The 19722-nt window shown below is 40.4% G+C and overlaps 1 protein-coding gene across 2 annotated transcripts in view; it reads right to left on the bottom strand.

The window, feature by feature from the left end:
• CEP162 (centrosomal protein 162) overlaps positions 1-19722 on the bottom strand; it is a 99949-nt gene that overhangs the window by 8086 nt on the left and 72141 nt on the right. For both annotated transcript variants that reach the window (XM_055433902.2, XM_055433903.2), the window contains 7 exons: positions 18846-18972; positions 17562-17725; positions 16195-16299; positions 12416-12628; positions 10671-11320; positions 6357-6498; positions 4891-4989 (listed from right to left, as the gene is read on the bottom strand). In XM_055433902.2, the coding sequence (XP_055289877.2) occupies positions 4891-4989; positions 6357-6498; positions 10671-11320; positions 12416-12628; positions 16195-16299; positions 17562-17725; positions 18846-18972 (1500 nt within the window). The remainder of the gene's footprint in view (positions 1-4890; positions 4990-6356; positions 6499-10670; positions 11321-12415; positions 12629-16194; positions 16300-17561; positions 17726-18845; positions 18973-19722) is intronic.

Genomic DNA, 19722 nt, shown 5'->3' with positions numbered 1-19722 from the left:
TCTGTTCATCCTCTACTGCTGGGAGCCAGCGAGGGAAATCCTACCCGTGGCAAAGGTCAACTGGGGAAGAGGCCTGACGGCAAAGGCTAATCAGGACTCAAGGAACCCCGTGGACTTACCTGAGCATCTACCCCAAAGAAAACCGGAGTCTGACTGCTTTACTATCTTACGCCTCTTACCAAGTCCTCTAATACTTACGGGGGCTTCCCCCCAACCACCTTTCTCTGAAAACATTAATTCAGAGCTGTAGTTTAAAAGTTCTCCTTGGCTTAATAAGAGTGTTCCAATCCAAGCCCCTCTGATAGCTAACTTGCATGACAAGTTTGTCCGGGCTCTTACAACTATGAGTGTGACTGTTTATAGCCTCCCAGCCATGCAAGGACAGAAAGCCTAATATTCTAAAATACAGGAATCTGTTGAAGAAGTTAAAATCATTAGAGTAGTACTAAAAAAGATTTCATTGTTGAATCAATGCTTGCTGCAAAGTTTCCTCTATCTATTGTATCCTTAGAAATATATTAATCACATATAGAGAATATAAGTAGTAGCCTTTGATTTAACCACATCAGATCTTAAGTTAATAAATTCCTTTCTTGTAGCTCACTACACCGGTGCCTTATAGGAATGTAACTTTGTTATGTGTCTAGCACCTAACTTTAGGAAAGTCACCTTAAAAGAATATAAGCCTTTTACTTGCTAACTAACCTATTGTTAGGAGAGAGGGCCATAAAACTGTTAGTAGGCCCCCTGGCCAGAAGATGATGTAAACCACCTAAAACTTTTATCACGAGACACACAAAAATAAGCCCTGATCCTGATAAGAATCAAGACTGCTGACCCCTAGTAATTTTGGCGTGACTCTATACCTCCCGTTTTCTGTTTCTTATGCACATAACTTAGGGTATAAAAGCAGCACTGGAAAATAAAGTTTTGGGCCTTGCTCACTGAAGCTTGGTCTCCCCGTGTCGTTCTTTCTCTTTTTCCGTCCTTTTCTCTATTCTCCTTTTTCTGGTTGAGATCCTTGGAGCGCTGGGCCCTCTGAGTTTACTTATCTGCCTGGGCTTCTAAGACCCACTCGAGGGGGTGCCCTGGTGGGGTGCCTCCAGTGATTCGAGAGGGCGCCTGCGGCCTACGTAAACAGAGCAAACCCCGTGCTGGGGTTTTATTGGTTTCCAGCGTAAACCAAGGAATCATCAGCCCCTGTCTCTCTCTTTCTCTCTCTCTCTGACGCCGATGCCGTTCATCCCGAGGATACCCTGGGCCATATCGAGGCTGGTCCCCGATACTCTACAAACATTTTAATGATTGAAAAATGACTGAGTTTGTTTTTAGACCAGCTTTCCAGTCACCATCATCTTGTGACCACAGGCAAACTATTCTGGGTACACCAGGAAAGTTCTGGTCTAGAGGAAGGAGCAGGTGAGTGAGTGACAATTCTAACATGATATGCTGCAGTGGAGAGATGCATGCACAGTAAGGTGGTGAGTCAGGGATGCGTAACCGGAAGGAGTGGTGGCCGCAGGATGCTCAATCGGAGGCAGCTGGGTCTGAACTGTCTTAAAGGATAAGCAGTAATGAGTTATGGCAGTATCATGGGCTAGGCGCTATGCTAAGTACTTTACAAATGTTGACTCAGTTGATCTTTTCTATCAGAACTTCTATTTGTTATGGTCTCATTACCTAAACAAAATATAAGCTCCATGCTGCTGCTGTTGCTAAGTCAGTTCAGTCGTGTCCAACTCTGTGCGACCCCATAGAAAGCAGCCCACCAGGCTCCCCCGTCCCTGGGATTCTCCAGGCAAGAACACTGGAGCGGGTTGCCATTTCCATCTCCAATGCATGAAAGTGAAAAGTGAAAGTGAAGTCGTTCAGTCGTGTCCGACTCTTAGCAACCCCATGGACTGAGCCCTACCAGGCTCCTCCGTCCATGGGATTCTCCAGGCAAGAGTACTGGAGTGGGGTGCCATTGCCTTCTCTGGATAAGCTCCATGAGAACTGGGATTTTGTCTTTGTTCTCTTCAGTGTGCCTAGCTCCTACAGCTGTGCACTCTCTTGTTAAGAGAGTAGGTGCTTAACAATTATCCATGAATAAAACAATAGAGTCAGCTTTCAAAGATTAAACATTCATTTGTAAATACATAAATTCAGAGATTTGATTCTAGACAAAGAGTAGAGATAACTTTTCTTCATTTGTACCTCTTAAAAAGCGCCTTTAAGAGTATAATTAAAGTTGAGTCTTTAAAAAGATTCTTATATTTTACTGAATTTTTAGTGAATATGTCCACTGGAGGCAACTGGATACATAAGGAAAGATGCATGATCAAAAGTGTTTCCTGCTTTAAAACGCACACACACACACACACTCTCTCTCTCTCTCAATATCCCTGGGACCATGTATACTGTCTAAAGTTCTTATCATATCCATTTGCTAAATAATCCAAACACCTCAAAAAAAAAAGAAAGGTGTGAGGTTAAAAAAAATGCTTTCTGCTACTTGAATACTATAGAAAAACCTGGCAACAACCTGAATGTCTGATGATAGGGGACTGGTGAAAAAGTAAAGTAACTGAGAGCCTTGAATCTGGAGCCAGAGGCCCTGAGTCCTATGCTGGTATTTCAGTTATGGCCTGGTAACCTCAGGTTACTTTAGCCACCTGATGAGAGAACCAATTCATTGGAAAAGACCCTGATGCTGGGAAAGATTGGGGGCAAGAGGAGAAGGCGGCAACAGAGGATGAGATGGTTGGATGGCATCAATGACTCAGGGATGTGAATTTGAGCAAACTCAGGGAGATAGTGAAGGACAGGGAAGCCTGGCGTACTGCAGTTCATGGGGTCACAAAGAGTCGGACGTGACTTAGGGACTGAACAACAACCACCACCTCAGGTAAGTTGTTTCATTTTTCTTACCATCAGTTTCTTCGTATATAAAATGGGAATAATAGTACCGACTCTTTTGGGTTATTGTGAGAACCACACAAAACACTGAACACAGTGCCTGGTGTACAGGAAACCCTTAATAAACAGCAACTATCATTATTACAATTTTGACTCCTATTATAAAATGTAGGTTCAAGTAAATATTTAGCCATACAGTGATCATAAGCCACACCTGGTACTGTGGATACAGGCTAGGAAATAGCTTCACTTAGGTATGGAAATCAAACCAGAAATCCCGCCCAACTGTACCCAGCCAGTGGCATCCCTCTTGCCCCAACTACAGAGCTCAGGCAGTGGTCCTGCCCAAAAACAGACCCTGAAAGCAAGCCCTACGCAGCCAAGGATATGACCAGCAGACACACCCAGAAACCCAAGCTGAGCTGACTGGTGAAGAACCATCCCTGCCAAAGCAAACTTGACTCAAATGCACAGATAATCAATGTGGGAATCAAGGATCACAAAAAATCAGGGTAAATATGACACTATCAAAGGAACCTAAAAAGGTCCAATAACTGACTTGAACTATGTTGAAGAAATTGAAATTACTCAGTTTTTTCTTATAGCTCTATGAAACTGCTTTATAAAACAAGCAGTCAAAAAACAGAATTCACCACTTTTGATACATACACCGTGTGCTTTCACTTGAAGCCATGGTGTAGTATGCGACAGCAACACATTTCTTAAACAACCAGAGAATCCAGTCAATATACGAGACAACTATTTTCAAGCACTGGCCAATAGCACTGTGGGACTACAATTCATGAGAGACGGGAAACAAACAATATGAGCTCTATGGCAACCTAGTGTGTTGGCTGGAGGCAATTTTGGAGTCACTAGAAACAGTAATCTGAGTAATTCCTGGAACTTATACAGGCTAGGAACGGTTCATATTCCCACTGGCCTGAGAGGAAATGGTTCATAACACATAGGCCATCAGAGAGGACCTTTAGAGGGTTATCAAAGGTGGGAATAAATAAGCCCTGTTAAAACAGCTTTCATAAGTACAGTCCATATCAAAAGGCGGATTGTCATTAGCTTTACTCAAGAAATGAAGTGATTTCCTTAGTCTTCTAGTTAAACAGGCTTGGAAATCATGTGTTACAGCTTTTCTGTTTTCAAAATATGTAGCTATTCCCAAACTAAGAACACGATAACTTGACCAAAACTGATCTTCCTCTTCATCTGGCAAACATGAACACGTATTTCCTTTTACTGTTTTCCTAAAAATTTTACTTCAGGTCTGTGAGGTTCTGTAACTTTATTACTTATACAACAAACTTTATGTACATTTTTGACACTGAAAAGTATGCACAGTGTTCAACTATAGTCCTTCAACTCCTAGAACAAGATGTTTAAGTGGATAGTTGTGTGACTGTGGAGTATTTTATTAATCTTTTCATGATGCAATTTAGTTGTAAGTTTTACTTTTATCATGTGATTTAATAAGCCCTTGAATAATAATAATAAAAAAAGATGTATAAGCTTCAAAGAATAGAATGCACAGTTTATTTTTCATACTTTCTAGAATCAAAAGGATCTCAGAATAATCAAAATGGTGAGTTTCCAGAAAGATCTATTTCCTGTAATGGTATTGTTCTTGATGATCCAGCATTACTGTCATAATAATTTACTTACCTTTTTCTTAACTAAATAATCTTACTACTTATTGCAGAAATGGCCTTAACTATACAATTTTACCTCCTAAAAAATCAAAACAACCAAATCAAACCTGCCCCATTTCCCCACTCCCCAGAAAAGCTTAACAAATACAAACATAAATAATTTAATTGATATTTGAGCTTCATCGGGGGAAATATTAATGTTTTCTTGACATGACAGACATTTCTGAGTTATCTCCATTTGTACATTTAAATTAAAAAATTATGTAGGACTATATGATTGAAATGGCTAAGAAGCTTATGTTAGCCCAATACTTTGGCTATTTCTTACCTCTTTCTGTAGGATTTCTTCTCGAACTTGAGAAACTACAAGAGACTCTTGCTTACTCTGCAGCTCGTTGACTTGATTTTGAAAATGTTTTATAAGTACCTAGGAAATTATGTCAGAAGTACTGTGTTAGTCAAGTTTTTCCATGAACATCTGAAAAATATAGGAAAGTGAACTAATGACCTTTGTATGTATTAAAAAAATTAAAAGGATCCTATTTTAAAATTGCCTGAATCTAACAATAATGTTTTTACATAAAAGAAAATTTACAATAGCTTCATATCTCATATTTGTCCATGCTCAAACTTCCACAACTGATAGATTTCTTTTTAATTAAGATGCTGTTAAATTATTATGGGTGGGAAAGATGGGCATGAGAGAATTATTTCTTGAAGTCCCCTCCTCTACCCAGCTTGGTTTTTAAAATTAAAACCTACAAAAAAGATGAAGAGCACATGGAACATTCATATATTCTTCAACTTGAATTACTCATTGCTAGTGTTTTGCCATCGGAGAAGACAATGGCAAGCCACTTCAGTACTCTTGCCTGGAAAATCCCATGGATGGAGGAGCCTGGTGGGCTGCAGTCCGTGGAGTCGCTAAGGGTCAGACATGACTGAGTGACTTCACTTTCACACATTGGAGAAGGAAATGGCAACCCACTCCAGTGTTCTTGCCTGGAGAATCCCAGGGACGGGGGAGCCTGGTGGGCTTCCGTCTATGGGGTCGTAAAGAGTTGCACATGACTGAAGTGACTTAGCAGCAGCAGCAGTATTTTGCCATATTTGCTTTCTTTTCTTTTTTCTTAGGTACCTCGTTTGAAAGTAAGTTGAAAGTTCTCTTTTAATGACTTTTTTTCAACTTGCAAAAGCCACAGAAGACAGGCCACATAGTTGACACTGGTAAATATTACAAGCTGACATATATACTATCCAAGAAGGACGACACACTTGAGGAAATGCAGATGAACTGTCAACACGCCCTGTCATAATTCTCAGATGACTGTGCTTCATATTGACTAGAATTATGTACATGTCTCTGTTCATTACTTTAACCCCCATGCCTGAATGGCTAGGAAACATTATTTAATGAAAAACAGGAAAGAAGAGTGACTTGTCAGTTTGGACTTGGGGTGAAGGGAGATGGTTCAACACAGGTTCAAGTGCTAAGGTCCTAATCACATTCAATTTATCCCTGAATCACCTATTACAACCTACTTAGGAGAAATACTATTTGAGAAAGATAGGGACAAAATTGCAAAAAAATTATTTAGATCTATAACAGTAAAGTTGAATAGTTAAACACATGTATGGTAAGGGTGTCAACTCCTATTAAAAAAAAAAAAGCAACGATAATTTCTCATTTCTATCACCAACCTCAAGCAGTGAAGTTAAGTACTTCCAGATACTCTGGCAACAATCGTGAAAAAAAAAATCACATTACAGTCAAAGTTTATTAAAGTCACCTACCTCCTGAGTTGCTATTTTACGATTTAATTCAGCTACTTTGGAAGAAGAATTTTCAACTGCATTTTGGCAAAGGAGTTTCTCCACTTCTCTCTGATGAGATGCTTTGAGAGATGTGATGTGTGCTGCAGTTTCTTCCTTGAACCTTTAGAGCAAATTAAAGAAAACCACACATAAAAGTGGTTCTTCAACCTCTAATTCAGTTAGCCTATAAATAGTAATAGGAAGCCTGGAGATTAAAGAAGCAAACGGAGCGAAGGCACCAGTATATACTGTGCTGTGCTCGGTGCTTTAGACATTACTGCCTAGGAATTCTTACAGCCACTCCACGAGCTTGCTCTTATTTACTCAGTTTTATAAAGGCAAACTTGAGTGCAGGAAAGAGTGATATGTCTGGGGTCCTAGGTCAGTAAATTGTAGAGCTGGGGTTTGAGCCCAGCAGAGCTGGACACCACCACCAGCCTGGGGCACTTTGAGAGAAACAAAGGCTCTAAATGTTGTCTAGATTTAAGGCAAAGAGCTTCTTATTTTACCTTTTAAGATAAACTCAGATTTATTGCCCCAATTCTTTAGATTCTCAAACGCTTTGTCTCTAGGCAACATTCACCAGTTTCCGGCCCATGCATAACTTCAGGGCTAGCTCCAGGTTGTGCAAATAAAATGATCTTTATGGTAATTCTTAGGACATAAGGTAGTCTGAACCTAACTGGACCATTAAATGTGAGAGACTGCTCATTTGTCTCTGTGACAAAATTTATGCATTCAGCGGCAGTTCAGTAAATGGCAAAGGACATTTCTTACAGATAAACATTTCTTCTCTTATTGGAAAAACTATTAAAAAATGACACAATTTTATTAAAACAGATATTTAGCAATCACTGTTGATACTTATTAATATGGAAATTCCCAAACTATAAACAAACATATCAGTTGCTTATTTGACTATATGAATACTTCTTCACTGAAACAGTGTTATTAGGGTCCTAGGACAAGCATAAAAGTCTAAAGTACCCATGATATAACTGAACTATAGTAAAAAAAAAAAAAAAACCAGCCAAAAGAAGAAAGGCTACTTTTCATGTCTCTAGTTCAGAACTGTCTGAGAAACAGACCAACAACACTAAAAAATTATAAATTATGTCTAGGAAAATTTACAGGAAAATCTGAATTTTAAATTATCTTTGGAGATGTCACTTTTCTGACAAAGATCCAGATAGTCAAAGCTATGGTTTTTCCAGTAGTATTGTATAGATGTGAGAATTGGACCATAAAGAAGGCTGAGTGCCAAAGAACTGATGCTTTCAAACTATAGTGCCAGAGAAGACTCTTCAGAGTCTCTTGGACAGCAAGGAAACCAAACCAGTCAATCCTAAAAGAAATCAACCCTGAATATTCATTGGAAGGACTGATGCTGAAGCTCCAATACTTTGGCCACCTGATGTGAAGAGCTGACTCATTAGAAAAGACCCTGATACTGGGAAAGATGGAGGGCAGGAGGAGAAGGGGATGACAGAGGATGAGATGGTTGGATGGCATCACCAACTCAATGGACATGAATCGGAGCAAACTCCAGGAGATAGTGAAGGACAGGGAAGCCTGGTGTGCTGCAGTCCATGGGGTGATAAAGAATAAGACGTGACTGAACCCTGGTGGCTCAGAGGTTAAAGCGTCTGCCTCCAATGCGGGAGACCCGGTTCGATCCCTGGGTCGGGAAGATCCCCTGGAGAAGGAAATGGTAACCCACTCCAGTATTCTTGCCTGGAGAATCCCATGGACGGAGAAGCCTGGTAGGCTACAGTCCATGGGGTCGCAAAGAGTCGGACACGACTGAGCGACGGAACAGAATGAATGGAACGGAACGGAATGACTAAACAAGATGATTCTTTTCAACCGGCTTCATTACTACTATCATATTCAGGACAAAGAATCAAGGTTTCAATTTGGAAGTGATACAACTGCCATGATGGCTCAATCAGATGTGGCTGCCTATCAATCAATAAGCATTTGTTAGGTGCTTCTTCTGCTTATTCTCCCTGCACTTTGCCAGGTCCTATCTCTTCCTTCATTCAGGCACTCACTACTCATTCTGATGCTTCCAACTCTGGGTCCCTTAATTTAGTCGTGTGTGTGTGTGTGTGTGTGTGTCTGTGTCTGTGTCTGTGTGTGTGTCTGTGTGTGTTCAGTCGTGTCCAACTCTTTGCAACCCCATGGATTATAGACTGCCAGGCTCCTCTGTCCATGGGATTTCCCAGGCAAGAACCCTGGAGTCGGTTGCCGTTCCCTTCTACAGGGCATATCCCAACCCAGGGATTGGAACCTGTCTCCTGGAGTGGCAGGTGAATTCTTTACTATTGAGCTATCTGGGAAGCCCTAGTCAAGTGTATTGAAATTCTAATCTCTGAAGGGCATAATGTTATATATTCTCAGTATGTAATGTAACTTCATAATTCATATGATGCTTCACAAACATTAAACTACACGTTTTACACACTCTAAATCTTACACTGAACTTCATATTCAGACCTATTATTGCCTACAAGTTGCAAAAGAAGTATAATACATCAGTTCTCAAGAAGCTGTAAGGTGGTATATGACAGTGCTTTCTTGGTACCTAAGTTATACAGGAGTTGGAGGTGGGAGCAGGAAATTTCTAAGAAGTTCTGGGGAATATTTTTCCTAGAAAATGAAACATGAATGAGCAAAAGGCAGGGAAGAAACTTGGCAAGTAACACAACTCTGACAGAGCAGGATTAGAATGGTGATGGGACTTGAGATGCCAGGGACAGAAATTTAGTCTTGACGTTTGAGGAAAGTTGGGAGTCACTGGAGTACAATGATTCAGACACAGGAGTACTAAAGAATATTAATGATTTTTAAACAAGATGACCAGGGGAGACAGAAACTGAAATCAGGGAGATCAGGGTGGGCCAACTGCCTAGTAAACCAAGCGGGCCACACTAATAAAAGGAGGAAGAAAGCAAAACAAGTACTTATAAGGAAGCACCCCACAGACTATCAACCCAAGGAATAAAGGTGGTAAAGCTGGGCCTGGAAATTGAAAAAGTATGGTCACAGAGACAGGGATGCTGGAAGGGGGGATTACATTACATGTAAAAAAGAGGGAAAAAAATTGAAATAATACTGATTGCAAGAGGAACAATCCAACATATTTTCAGATTTAACATCTGAACTCAGGGAAGAAAGTAAGACTTGAACAGTAAAATCTAGGAGTCTGGTTCATAGAAGCCATAAAGAATGGATGAGTTTAGCAAAGAAGGAGGAGGAGCGAATGAAGAGACAGTCAAAAGCCAAAAACTTTGTAACCAAGTCAGATTTTTGAGGCAGGAGAATGAAAAGGAATCAGGAGTCACTAAAAAGCAGCAGAAAAGCTTTAGCGACAGCTGGTACGTCATGGAGATTAAGAGAGGAAACCCTTTCAGGAAAGGCAGCGTAGTGGACACTGTCACCACAGTGTCAATGGAGAAAACTCCCCTGACTGAGAAACGTTCTCCAGAGGCCAGCGTCAACAGTGTGAGGCCGAGACCATGCTTAGAGCAAGTCAGGTGGAAATACAAAAGAGGCAACCTGTGGGAAATCTGGTCCTGAAAGGCAGAAAGAGGACCAGAACTTGGTTTGATTGGGTGAAAAAGATGTAAGCCTTCTTACGAAGGCTCAGAGGAGAGAGACAGGAGATGGTTCTTGGAGATTCTGAGAAAGAAAGGGATGAAGTACAGAAGTTCTTCAAGGCATGAACAGATGTGATCACAAGATTAATTGGAAGAGTTATTTTGGAAAAGAGCACCATTTTCTCTTAGGATATCAACTGGTTTTAACAAGAGTTGTTTTCTGACAGCCATCTGCCTACCACAACCATAAATTTGTAGATATGGGTCAGCTTAGTAACACCATTTGGATATGTGCAGAGAAACAAGACTGGTCAGGAAGCATGGGGTTCACATGAAGATCCCAGTTCATGAGACTCTCAGCTGGCAACAGGTAGGAGAGCCAACCCTCACACAGATCTACACTTAGCAATGTTATACAGCTTCTTAAAACTTGGTTTGTGAATTTGGTTGAGGGGGCTTCCCTGGTGGCTCAGATGGTAAAGAATTTGCCTGCAATGCAGGAGAACCAGGTTTGATACACGGGGTCGGGGAAGATCTCCTGGAGAAGGAAATGCCATGTTATACAGGTTCTTAAATTTTGGTTTGTGAATTTATTTCAGGGTTAAACTAATTACCCAGGGGAAATACATCTTAAGATTTTTAAATTTTTCTATGTCTCTACATACTGACAAATTTATTTTTTTTTTTTTACCTTTTCATGGTGTTTTCAAATTGATTCACTGCAGCTTCAGATTTCATCTTCAGCTCATTCCCCTCCACAGTTAATTTCGCCACTTCACTTTTCAATCTGCAGTTTTCTTGTAAAACCTCTGAAACGTGGGAATCAGTAAAAGTATGTGGTTGGTAAAGCTTGCCCTCCAGGGTTCCAGAGGAGTCAGCATTTCCTCTGCCAGGGTGCAGACCATCTTTCTTCACCCTTTTGGCAGTCGTCTCCTCTCGAGCCTTAGAGTGCTGGTTAGACAGCATCTTTCTCCTCTCCTTCTGAAGCCGCTCCACAGTTTTGGAAAGGTCCTGTATCTCTCTCCCCTTTGCAGCCAGCTCCTCATTGAGCCTGACCAGTTTAGCTTTAGAGTGAGCCTGTTCCACCTGGAACTCTATGGACTGGAAATCTTTATCATCCTTCTCAGTCTTCTTGAGTTCCAATTCAGCATTCTGATGTTTAAGAACATCTATTTCAGCTTCAAGGTTTCTTACAGTGATTTGATGGGCTTCCTTAACATCATCCAATTCCTTCTCCAGTGCTTTAGCTCTTGAGGAGTTGTCCTGTTGGTTCTGGGCTGCCTCCTTCAATTTGCAAGCAAGTAACTGATCCTGTTCCTCCAGTCTCTGCTCATACTGAATCTGCAGAAAAGAATCCATGCAACAACAGACCACTGCTGAATACTTCATTAGTTACCGAAGCCCTGAACTCTCCCAGGCACTGCCTTTTCCTTCATGCAGGGACCCACCATATTCTGATGCCTCCAAGTCCATGCTCCTTGAGTCAGTCAAATGTGTTTAAGTCCTAATCTTTGATGGACATTCCATTACATATTCTCAACATATGTTATATAATTTCATAATGCTGTATGTTGTTTCATAACATTAAATTACATGTTTTTGTATACTAAAACTTTTTTTAAGTCTCACCATTACTGTTTACCCTTCTGTATGCAAACTGACAAACTATTCTCCCTGAGGATAAATAGGGAAAGCAGTCGAGGATACTGATGTCTATAACAAACAGCACATTTTCAACAGCTTGATATCAATTTAGAAATTTCACCAAAGTCAGATTAGAATTTGCATGCTAGAGCTAAATTAACAAAAATAACCTAATAGTCCAGGCCAAGGAGGGAGGCATGATAAGAGTTTTGTTCATTTATTCAATGAATATTTATTGAGCTACAACTGCCAGCACTGTATCAGATCCTACAGATAAATTCAGTTCTGCGTTCCAACAGTTTATAGCCTGGTGAGGAGAGTGACACGGCAAGTTTCAATGTCCTGTGGTAACTGTGGTAATCAGCCTATGAACACACGGCAGAGAGGATGAGGTACCCGAGCGCATCTGGAGACCTTGAGGGAAGGGGAGAAGAAGATAGAGAGAGAGCACGTTCAAGTTCAGCCTTGAGGGGCATGTGTAAATTTGGGGATAAGTGGAAACAGGGCTATTTCAGAAGGAAGAGCACATACAAAGGCAGTGAACTGATGTGCACTGGAAATCAGAAATGAAAGGAAAAAGTGGCCAAACATGAGCAGGGGCAAAAGTGGGATGAGATGGGTACTGGGAAAATTTAGGTCAAAAGGGAGGGGTTGGAATTCATTCCTCTATCTGGTCTCTGCACCGCTCCCCGCTGCCCCACCCCAAGACATACTCTCTGTCTCATTCTAAGCAGCTCTCAGTTCCCATGGCACACCTCAGAGCCCCACCTCCATGGCTAACCTGGCACTTACCTTCATTTTCTGAAATTGCTGTTCCATGGTACGAAGGCTTTTCTTTGCTTCTTCATCTCTGCCCTCCAGATCAGCTTCTAGTTTTTTTATCCTTTTTTCCATAAACTCCACTGTATTTCTATCTGCTATATCACCAGCTGCTGACGCAGCCAGTATTAAAGCTGGCAAAGAATTGGGGTATCGTCTCTTTAGAATTCCTTCCATTTCCTTAACCTAGTGAAATATTGTAGTATGCATTTAAAGTCACAGATACATTAAAATTAAGCAGTTTAATGTACACATTTAGATTATATTAGCCATGTTTAGATTTCAAAGAGATGTTTATGTCACATCTCAAGACTAAATCAAATGTACAGTAGCACAAATTCTAATTTAACTGCTAATTTACAGAAACCCTCTTATCTCTATTTGAAATAGATCTTGTGACTTCCTATTATATTCCTCAATCTAAATCTCTGCATCACTGGTAAAACAGGAAGAAAACAATACTGATTTCATGCAATTAAGTGAGGATCAGATGACATTTAACTCAGTGAAGTGATTAGCAGAGTGGCCAGAATGTGATGAGGGCGTGATAATGGTTTTATTATGATCTGGTCTCAAAAACCACCTTTCCTAAGGCAAAATGGATTGCTCAAAATCCTGTTTCTAGACTATTAGTCCTAGTAGGTACTTAAAGGTAACACCATTTGCAAAGTAACAGCAAATATTTCCATACCTGAAGACTGCTTCCACATTCATAAATGTACACAGATATGTACATGGATATGTACATAAATGTACACAGACGTCAAGTGGAATATATCCAGATATAAATACTGATAATTTCACCTGCAAAATTTTCAGTTTTGCTTCCTCTGGTATTAAAAATCTAGATTAGATGTAAGCATACAAAGGTATACATATATATACATACATTCTATGTCTATTAAAAAGAGACCATATTTGGCAGAAAACAACAAAATTCTATAAAGCAATTACCTTCAACTAAAACATAAAAAAGAAACTAGTTTTTAAAAATGGATTTAATACGTCTATAATTAATGTATTCATTTAAATGTTAAGCAGTATTTTCAATCTGATTTTGATATTTTAAAATGTATACTACATTTTTGGTGGAAAACTAATTTTATTTCTATTTTCTTTAATCTGACTTTTTAATATTTTCCTTTGGTCACAGTTACAGTGTGGCCCTATCATACAATATTTTAAAAAAAAATCTCACTGGAAGTTAAACTACTGAATATACCATTTGGGCTCCAAAATCACTGCGGATGCTGACTGCAGCCATGAAATTAAAAGACGCTTACTCCTTGGAAGGAAAGTGATGACCAACCTGGATAGCATATTAAAAAGCAGAGACATTACTTTGCAACCAAGGTCCGTCTAGTCAAGGCTATGGTTTTTCCCGTGGTCATGTATGGATGTGAGAGTTGGACTGTGAAGAAAGCTGATCTCCGAAGAATTGATGCTTTTGAACTGTGGTGTTGGAGAAGACTCTTAGAGTCCCTTGGACTGCAAGGAGATCCACCCAGTCCATTCTAAAGGAGATCAATCCTGGGTGTTCATTGGAAGGACTGATGCTAAAGCTGAAACTGCAATACTTTGGCCACCTCATGCGACGAGTTGACTCACTGGAAAAGACTCTGATGCTGGGAAAGGTTGGGGGTGGGAGGAGAAGGGAACGACAGAGAATGAGATGGCTGGATGGCATCACCGACTCTGTGGACATGAGTTTGAGTGAACTCCGGGAGTTGGTGATGGACAGGGAGGCCTGGCGTGCTGTGATTCATGGGGTCGCAGAGAGTCGGACACGACTGAGAGAGTGAACTGAACTGAACTGAAGAGCATGAATGAATGCACATAACCTGAAATTTTCACTATTAACATGCGTACAATTAGGCCCACTTTTCCTTATGTACTATTTAGAAAAACGGATGTTTTGTTCTATAATCTATTTCAGAATACAGCTCAAAATGATTCTGAATATATTGTGATATACCTTGATTATAAGATATATATTAAGACTTACAATCATTAGGATAGAAACATTTGCTCATGGGAAGAGAATAGGATTTGAAATGCACGTGTAGCAAACTATATAAAATATTAATGAATAATATTTTAGAAAGCTCTAATCTGATAAACCAATAAATTTTTAATGAAAGTGCTAGTAAAAGAGGGAGGTTACTTTTATAAACATTGTATTTCTGGTCAATGCTGCTGCTGCTGCTGCTAAGTCACTTCAGTCGTGTCCGACTCTGTGTGACACCATAGATGGAAGCCCACCAGGCTTCCCCATCCCTGGGATTCTCCAGGCAAGAACACTGGAGTGGGTTGCCATTTCCTTCTCCAATGTGTGAAAGTGAAAAGTGAAAGTGAAGTCGCTCAGTCGTGTCCGACCCTTAGCGACCCCATGGACTACAGCCTACCAGGCTCCTCCATCCATGGGATTTTCTAGGCAATAGTACTGGAGTGGCTTGCCATTGCCTTCTCCGATTTCTGGTCAATATGGGTTACTATTTCAAACCTTAATTTTGCTTTTAAGCATGTTTTATTTTTTTACTCTTATATGTTTGGTTCCACAGTATTCTCTTTAAATTAAGTCATCTAGTGTGGAAGTGGTTCCTTTGGTCTTTTCTCGCAATTCTGGATGGCTTCTTCTACATGGGCTAATATAAGTCTTAAGCACTGGGGGGGAAAAGTCAAACAATCCTGGACTACAATTATTTCAGAATATTTCTAGCTCTTCAAACCACCTCTTTCCTCCTTTTGTGGCCACTGAACCAAACTACCAAATCATACCTTTTAATCTAACAGGTCCATAGTTAATATTTTGCCCAGTTTTCCTTCTTCTTCTAAAATGGGGATAATATTCAGCCCAGCGATGACCTCACAGTTTCAGGTTTGTGACAGAATAATAGCTATACATCTAAAGTGTCACAACTACAGCATCATGTGCCCTTATGAACAGGGCTGGAAGTTCTAATTTTGTTTTAGTTATGAATACAAACACTACATTACAGAAGGTTTTCAAAACATAAGGAAAAAGTTAATTAGTATTCCTGCATACAAAATAACTACTTCAATGAAAAAGAAAAAACTTTATCCTAATAAGCGCCACTACACAGTTTTTGAAAACAGTCTCCCAGCCACACTGACCATGACATGAGTATTTCTAAGTCTAAACAGTGACAGAAGAGCCTGGCGGACTATAGTCCACAGGGTTGCAAAGAGTTGGACACGACTGAGTGTGCACACACAAAAAAAGTGTGAGCAAGAGCTCACAACTGTGGCCAGCTCTCTGGGAGGCTGGATGTTCGGTTTCCCGAGCATCCCACAAGACTTCCCAAGTGCTACTAACACTCCCAACTGGAGGGTCCCCTACCCTGCCCTCCTCTCTCACCTATCCTTCTTCAGGAGAAAGGATCCTAGCTGTACACCCAGAGGGTCAAAGTTCTGTTTCTTTCTTCCTGGATTTCAAACAGAGTTGGGATGTAAACAACTTTCATCAGTAGGTCTAACACCTAATGAGACACATGACTTTAAAAATTTCTTTATTCATAGAACTGCAGATTATATAAAATGATTTTCTTTACTGCTTTTATTGTTACTTTGAATACTATTCAAAGTTGAAAGCAGAGGCAGTTCTATATTAAAATGAATAACACCAAAAACTTGCAAGTTGACTACATTGTATAGAAACTTCTTTAAAAAAAAAAAAACAAAAATGAACTGTATATAAAATATCTTAATGAAAATTTACCCTGAACACATACCTGTCGCTCTAGATCCTGAATTTTTTTGGTATCAGCTGCTTTTTCTTTTAAACGTATCTTCTGCTGGATGGATGGATTTCCAGATTCAGCTTTCAGCTTCTCAACCTACCAACAAGGAAAGACCATGTTAAGAAACATACACTTGAAACACAGCAGACAGACCTCAAGAGGGAAGCATGATGGGAGTTCATTTTAGGGCGCTGTGCTGGAGACACAGAGAGCAAACAAGACAAGCCAGACCCCTGCTTTCAGGGGGCTTATGTCCTAATGGAAGGAGAGCTCTGATGAGCTAATGAAGTAAATAAGTAACTTCTGAGCACAAGTACTACAAAGAAAATAAAGTTAAAGAATGGGAAAGAAAGAGTCAGAGTGGGGCAGGATTGGTAGCTGTATCAGATAAAGAGGTCAGGAAGATCTTTCTGGGGAATAGAAATCAGAGCTGAAACAAAGAGTGAGACATGGGAAGAATGCAGGTCAGGCCACTTCAGGCCAAAGTGACGAGTGCACTGGGCTCAGCATGCTCAAGAACCAGAGGGAGGTCTGCTGTGGTTGGAGGAGAGCGACTGGGAAAGGGCAGTACAGAGGGCTGGAGAGGCAGGCCGCATTCAGACCACGTGGGGACCTCACAGGCTGTGACAAGGAGCTTGGGTTTATAATCATGCCTTGGTAACAGGAGGGGGTAGGCCGGGCACTGGTTCCCAGCGCCCACAGACGCTAAGATCCAAGGATGCTCAAGCCCCTTGTATAAAGTGGTGTAGAATTTGCATGCAACTCCTGTATACTTTAAATCATCTCTACATTGGGCTTCCCTGGTGGCTCAGATAGTAAAGAATCTGCCCACAATGCAGGAGACTCGGGTTCGATCCCTGGGTCGGGAAGGTCCCTTTGAGAAGGAAATGGCAAACTCCATTATTCTTGCCTGGAAAATTCCATGGACAGAGGAGCCTGGCGGGTCACATACAGTCCATGGGGTCGCAAAGAGTCAGACATGACTGAGCAACTTTCACTTTTTTCCTATATACTTTAAATCATCTCTACATTATTTACAATACCTAAAACAATGTAAACGCTAGGAAAACAGTTGCCATTGCAAAGCAAATTCCGCTTTTTGACATTCTGTTTTTTCTGAATATTTTTAATCTATGGTTGGTTGAATCTGCTGGATAGGGAACTTGTGGATACAGACAGCTGCCTGTATTCTCAGTTTAATCTAAAATAGACTATACAAATAAACACAAACCAAAGTCAACCCGACCACTGTAATTAACAGAATTTCAAGTATATTGATTCAATGACACAAACCTATGAAGGAATGTTGAGGATAACAGGGTTCATCTATAGAAATACATTCTAAAATGATCTGTCACCTCAAGCTTCAGCTTCTCAATTTCTTCATTTGCTTCTTTAAGACGAACTGCATCTTTATCTAGAAGGTCCTGATTTTCGGCATACCACTGTAATCTTTTTTGCAGACCACTGATTTCTTGTTTATGGGTTTCTTCTATAATTTTTATTTCATATAATTTTTCACCTATAAGATCAAGTAATTGAATAACTCGATTATAATTTTTCAAAATGTGGAAATAAACTAAATTAAAAGATTTTAAATGAAAACCAATGTCTCTCTAATGCAAGCACTATTTAGAAAGAGGCAAAAATCTTTTGTAAGGTTGTGTCCACTTTAGTGTATTAGTGAAGGAGGATGAAGACTGTGCTCATCGTGCACATCATCAAAATTGGAGCAAAGCTGGTATCTAGAAATTCTTGATTAATCGTTTTTCCAATGACTTTCACTATAAAAGTAAAGTCGTTTCTATGAAAATAAATGTCGGATTCTGGGCCTCTCCATTTCTTTACCTATGAATCTCTCTGTCAGGACCCAGCTCAAATGCCACTCTTCTCCGAAATCCTCATTAGCATCCTCATGTTTATTTCTAATTTTTTTAATATTAAATTTTTCCGCTTTCTTATTTTACTCTCCTTTGTTTTCCCTGGTGAGGTATGCCGTATCCATCTTTGTGTTCTCTACAACACAGTACAAGGTTACTTGTTCATTTGGCAAATACTTGAGAGCATATGTTTCAGACTCAGAGATAAAAAGAGGGACTATACCCTGAAAAGTCACAGTCTGCCTAAAATGACTAAAAACAACTAAGTATGTGATGCCACAAATTCAAAATAATCCATGATTTTCCTTAATCTTGTAATCACTGATGCTAAAGCCAATCAAATGCAAATAGCTATTAATAACTAATATTTTAAAATCTTCTAAAATTATAATGGGAGAAGGCAATGGTAAGCGACTCCAGTGGAGTGGAGCCTGGTAGGCTGCAGTCCATGGGGTCGCTACAAGTCAGATGACTGAGCGACTTCACTTTCACTTTTCACTTTCACATTGGAGAAGGAAATGGCAACCCACTCCAGTGTTCTTGCCTGGAGAATCCCAGGGACGGGGCAGCCTGGTGGGCTGCTGTCTATGGGGTCGCACAGAGTCAGACACGACTGAAGCGACTTAGCAGCAGTATCAGCAGCAGAATTATAATACACTTCAAGGAATAGCATTTTGATTATACTATCCAACTGCTATTACCTAACTCAAAATGAGAGCCGTTAAGAGTACAAAGGTAAACCGTTTCAGCTCAGACTTTTACCTGCAGCATAGGCAATCTGGTCTTTGGCGTGGTCTCTCTCCTTCTTCACTTTTTCCAAGTCTACTTCAAGAGCCTGCTTGTCCTGCTTCAGTCTTTTGATGTCTTCCAACAAACTGTTCTTTTCTTTCTTGATATTCATAAAAATACAGAAGCAAATTATTTCCAACCACAATCAATTGTAAAATAGTCTCTTTCACCCAATTCATCATAAAGTCTGCTAATTATTTTTCTTAAATTTCAGCTTGATTTTATCACCATTCCCCTTCCAGTGATACAAGTTCCCCAGAGCCTCTGAGAATCAGTTCTCATCACTTAATACAGCTTCCAGGCCCCTTCCAATCTCTTTTCTTACTGCTCCTGGGTTTCTCCACCCTCCTAACCAGGCAGCCTCTTCCACTCTCAGCACTCACAATCTGTTCTCCCAGGAACCAGAGGAACTGTCTTCAGGAGTCAGTTAATATCATTTCTTGGTCTGAAACTCTCTGGTGGCTCCTACCTCTTTTAGGTGAAACGTACAGCTCTTACCATGATCTTCAGTGTCACAGAACCCAGCCTTGCCCACTCCTCGGACCATGGCCTGCAAATCTCCCCCTCCTACTGCACGCCTCCAGAGACCTCCTAGCTGTTCTTTGAACCTGCCCAGCATGTTCCTGCCCCAAGGTATTGGCACTTAGTCTTCCCTCTGCCCTCAGATAGCCAAGTGGCTCGCTCCTTCACTTTATCAGGATTTCTGCTCAAATGAGGCCCCAGGAAGGCCTTGTCTGGTCACTCTAAATTAGCAACCCCCACCGTGGTCCCCAGGTGTGTGGCTTTACTTCCCTCTCACACACTCATCACCATCTGACATATTATATATTTACTTGAAAGCAGAACTTTT

Source organism: Moschus berezovskii, chromosome 10, assembly GCF_049115385.1.
Source record: "Moschus berezovskii isolate FMDL1 chromosome 10, NW_MosBer_1.0, whole genome shotgun sequence".
Lineage (NCBI taxonomy): Eukaryota > Metazoa > Chordata > Mammalia > Artiodactyla > Moschidae > Moschus > Moschus berezovskii.
This window is presented reverse-complemented; position numbering and strand designations above follow the sequence as displayed.